General features: G+C 39.6%; 1 protein-coding gene across 1 annotated transcript; it reads right to left on the reverse strand.

Moving 5' to 3' along the window:
- Nucleotides 1-1,053: 1,053 nt before the first annotated feature.
- Nucleotides 1,054-2,953, reverse strand: LOC106956214 (tripartite motif-containing protein 16-like). The gene has a single exon (XM_015046913.1). It carries the CDS (start codon nucleotides 2,928-2,930, stop codon nucleotides 1,305-1,307), a length of 1,626 nt encoding a protein of 541 aa, XP_014902399.1. The 5' UTR covers nucleotides 2,931-2,953; the 3' UTR covers nucleotides 1,054-1,304.
- Nucleotides 2,954-4,339: the final 1,386 nt, after the last annotated feature.

Below are 4,339 nucleotides of genomic sequence, written 5' to 3' on the forward strand. Positions count from 1 at the left end.
GGAGCAAATGGATCTTCAGTGGATGGTCACATTCAAGTCTCTCCAGAAGTAGAGATAACTTAACCTCATCCTCGATCACCTCTGGGAGGAAATGGAGAGGGGCTTCTTACTCCACCTTGTTTGGAACCACCAGGCATTGAATCCTTGAATGGAAATGTTAATGATTTCATCTGTCCTCTTGCTGAAACATGAAGGAGGGCAACGTTTTATAAAAATAACAGGTTTAAAAACCTTAAGTGCCCTCAACCTTTCTCTCCTATTCAGCTTTAACTCATTTTTATGTTTCCTAGTGATTAACATTTTGGAGATATGATATTGCTCTTGTGGAAGATTTCCTTAGTGATTCCGTCTTTGAGGAACGACTGAGAGTGAAGACCAGAGTAAAATGCATCATAAAACCTCTGATAAACTCTGCAGCAGCTTCAGAGTCTGGTAGGAAATTTAAAGCAGAACCGATGAAACATTAATACCAAAGATGTATCAGTTTAATGTTCTTAGAAAATATAATGCTCACACTGACATTTTCACAGTCATCTTCTGCTTACATATTTATTTTTCTTTCAGTCACATAAAAAGAACATCTTCTTTCTTCTTTTTCAGTCATTCATTACTTTCGGTTTTGTCCAAACACACAGAGCTCAGCAGATATGGGGCAAGTTTTCTGCCATAATTTGAGAGCACACATTTTCAGTCTAAAAGCAGGATTACATGTCTTTGGGTCTAAAAACGTTTAGTACATTTGCTTACATTTTCATTTTGAAAGCAAGATTACATGTCTTTCTTCTCAAAACTTGTAATGTTTCTACTCTATGGGGGAATTTTTCTGCCATAATTTGAGAGCACAGATTTTCAGTCTGGAAAGTCTCCCGTAAGCAGAGGAGGATTTCCTCCCTCTGCTACATTCATTTAAAACCAGTTCAGCCAGAAGCCTGAAGCTGTTTACCTGAAATTAACTCAGAGAGATTTGACCCATGTACTTAAAAACTGCTTTATTTCAATCTGATGTTATTGAAGTTTTTATGAAATTGGAAATAAGTGACAAACTAATTGAAGCAGTATTGATGTATATAAATGTATGCTCAAATTTAATATTCTAAAATTCAACAACGTATGAAAACAATGTCAATAATACCACTATATATGTTGACTTTTGTCAACAACATTTGATCAAAACAGGACAGAATCAAAGAGCTGGTTTCACTTCGTCAGCTACTTATAATGATGATAAACTATTTCAGTGAAAAAGGTCACAGGTAAGAGATGAAACACCAGGAATGAATAAAAAAATCACAGAGAATAAAAGATCAAGACAAGAGTTCATTCTTTCTAAGCTTGCAGAACTCCGCTCTGTGTCCACTGTAATAAAACCTAAAGCCAGCGTGAAGCGGCTGAGTGAATCTGGTCTGGACTCTGTGGATCAGAGTCATGGATTCAGAGACGCTGTAGAAGGACAGAATACCTGCTCTGTGGTCCAGGTACACTCCGACTCTGGAGGAACCTGGACCTGAGATGGAGGTTGAGATGTTGTTGTGCCAAAAGGTAAAACCATCCTGAGAACAATCTAAAGCCCAAGATCTGTCATTACGTGCAAAATTACACTCACAGCCTTTGCCTGCTCTGATGATGTTCTTGTATGTAACCGCTATGTAAACATGAGTTTCTCTCCACTCCACCTCCCAGTAACAACGTCCAGTCAGACTCTCTCTACTCAGAACCTGACAGTAATCAGTGAATCTGTCTGGATGACTGGAATAAGACTGAGGTTGGTCCATCACGGTTGCCTTCCTGTTGTTTTCTGATAGAATCAGGTATTTTTGTGCCGTGTTTGGATCCAGAGTGATTTCACGTGAATATCTTAAGAATTCAGCTCTGGTCTTTGGTTCTGGTTCTGACAGTAGAACATCCACCCCAGTGACCATCAGTGAGATGTTTGTCCATGAGTCTCTCAGGACGTCCTGTAGTTTCTCTCTGAGCTCTGACACAGCTGCTGTCACGTCCTCAAAGTGTCTCAGAGGACGGATGTTGATGCTGGATGAGTGTGTCGACTCACTGAGTGCTGGCAGTGAGGGGTAGTTGAGGAGAAACTGGTTGTGATCCTCTGTGTGTGAGAGCTGCTCCAGCTCAGCGTCTTTCCTCTTCAGCTCAGTGATCTCCTGCTCCAGCTTCTCCTGAACATCTTTGACTCGACTCTCTTCAGTTTCCTGCTGGGATCTTATCTGCTGCTTCACATCAGAGCTTCTTTTCTGGAGGAGACGGATCAGCTCAGTGAAGATCTTCTCACTGTCCTCCACTGTTTTATCAGCAGAGTGATTGATGGCCTCCACCTCCTGTTGAAGCAGCTTCACATCTTTCTCTCTGTCCTGGATTCTCTGCTGGATGTTTCCTCGTCTCTCCTCCAGCTCTCTCTGCCTCTCAGTCCTTTCTGCTGCAGCTGACACTGTGTCATGGCCTTTATGTTCATCCACAGAGCAGATGTTCTCCTGGAGGTTCTTGGACGGCTCCACCAGCCTGTGATTCCTTAATTGAGGCTCATCAAAATGAGCCTGAATGTGTTTCTCACAGTAAGAGGCCAGACAGACTAAACAGGACTTGATGGCTTTCAGTTTTCTTCCAGTACAGAAATCACAGGCCACATCTTCAGGTCCAGCATAGCGGTGATCAGCAGGAGCAGCTTGCAGTCCAGTCTTCTGCAGCTGCTCCACTAAAGCTGCTAACGTGATGTTCTTCCCAAGATCAGGTCTCGGTGTAAATGTCTTCCTGCACTGAGGGCAGCTGTGGATTCCTCTCTTATCCTCTTGGTCCCAGAGATTTTTGATGCAGTTCATACAGTAGCTGTGTCCACAGGGAATCGTCACCGGATCCCTGAATATGTCCAGACAGATGGAACAGGAGAAGCTTTCTCTGCCCAGCTGATCTTCTTTCTGCTCCATTTTGTCTCTCAGTTATAGTCACTATCTGAAAATCCCTTTTATTTTTAGACTTCAGGGCTGAAGGGGAGGAATTAAATAAATATGAGAACAAAGAGCAGCTGTGGAGCTATCAAGGCTTTACATGCTGCACCCATCGGAGTTTAACCTTTATACAAGGAAACTTCTGTTAATCATTAATGTGATGCCACATGACAGCCTCAGTTTATCCAGTCAGTTGTTTTATTTTTAAGGAAAAATTTATTTATGGAAATTCCATAGGAAACCATAAAATATCTGAACTAAAATGTTCCCCAAACTCCAGAAAGAGTTCTTCTTGAACTCTAAAATTTAGTCCATTACAGTCAAATTAAATATTAATAGTTTTTCATGGAGTGTAAAACAGTCCATCTTTATGGCTATTATAATATTCAGTTTTAAACTTTAATCTGATAAGCATTTAGATGTAATAACAGAATAAAATAAAGGAGTTGTGTAATCAGAAAGTGTGTAGTTAAAAGTGAAACCAAACATGTTATCTCAAGTTGAGAAACTCCTGGTATATTCAAACCTTTGGACTGAAACTGGAGCTCCTCTAAACACTGTCAGCATCTTTAAATCCATTTATTATCTGATGAGTCTTCACTCTGTTTCATAAGAAGGTAGTTGACTTTTTTCTCTCTCTATCTGACATTAAATAAGATTATTCAGGATTATCAGAATAAAGTTTTGGAAAGCATGTTAGCCCAGATATTGAAGTATTAAGGACAAATAAATTGCCTCTCATGTGACATCATGGAAAAATCTAAAGAAATCAATCAGGAGAGTTACGACCTCCACAAGTCAGGTTTGTCCTTTGGTATCAAACTCATCCGATGTTTAAAGTGGTCATAACTCTCCGTATGTCGGTAACAGACAGCAAACTTTACCGTTTCTCCTGTTTTCAGGATGAATCAGCCAAAATCCCAGCAAACTCTTGAAACATCTGGAGTAGAAAACCAGGAGTTAAAAAGCAAATTCTACCAAATAAATGTAGTGACTGCAAGAAAGTTATAATAATCTCAAATTATTCTGGTATTTAGAAAAAATAAATTATTTTGGTAAGAAAGATGTGATTTAATGTCGGCTGTTCTGAATCCCTTTAAAGCTGCAGAGACAAAACTTATACATTTTCTGTGACGTTTACATAAATAGTAACTTATTTATTCTCTCAAAGCCTGTTGGTTTACCTGTAAACACACCTGACTGTTTTATTTGACCTGAACCTGAGTCATGCAGAGTGATAACACACATCAACAGTGTGTGAGATGCAGCATGAGTTCATTTACTCTTGAGTAAGATTTTAGATTCGTAAGCAAATTTTGGATTTATTGACTTGCAGCTTCTCTTGGTTATTGTTTCTTTTCTTAGTTGGTGTTTCTGTTGAATTCAGG

This window comes from Poecilia latipinna, unplaced genomic scaffold, assembly GCF_001443285.1.
Source record: "Poecilia latipinna isolate Pla-1442-1.1 unplaced genomic scaffold, P_latipinna-1.0 Scaffold797, whole genome shotgun sequence".
NCBI lineage: Eukaryota > Metazoa > Chordata > Actinopteri > Cyprinodontiformes > Poeciliidae > Poecilia > Poecilia latipinna.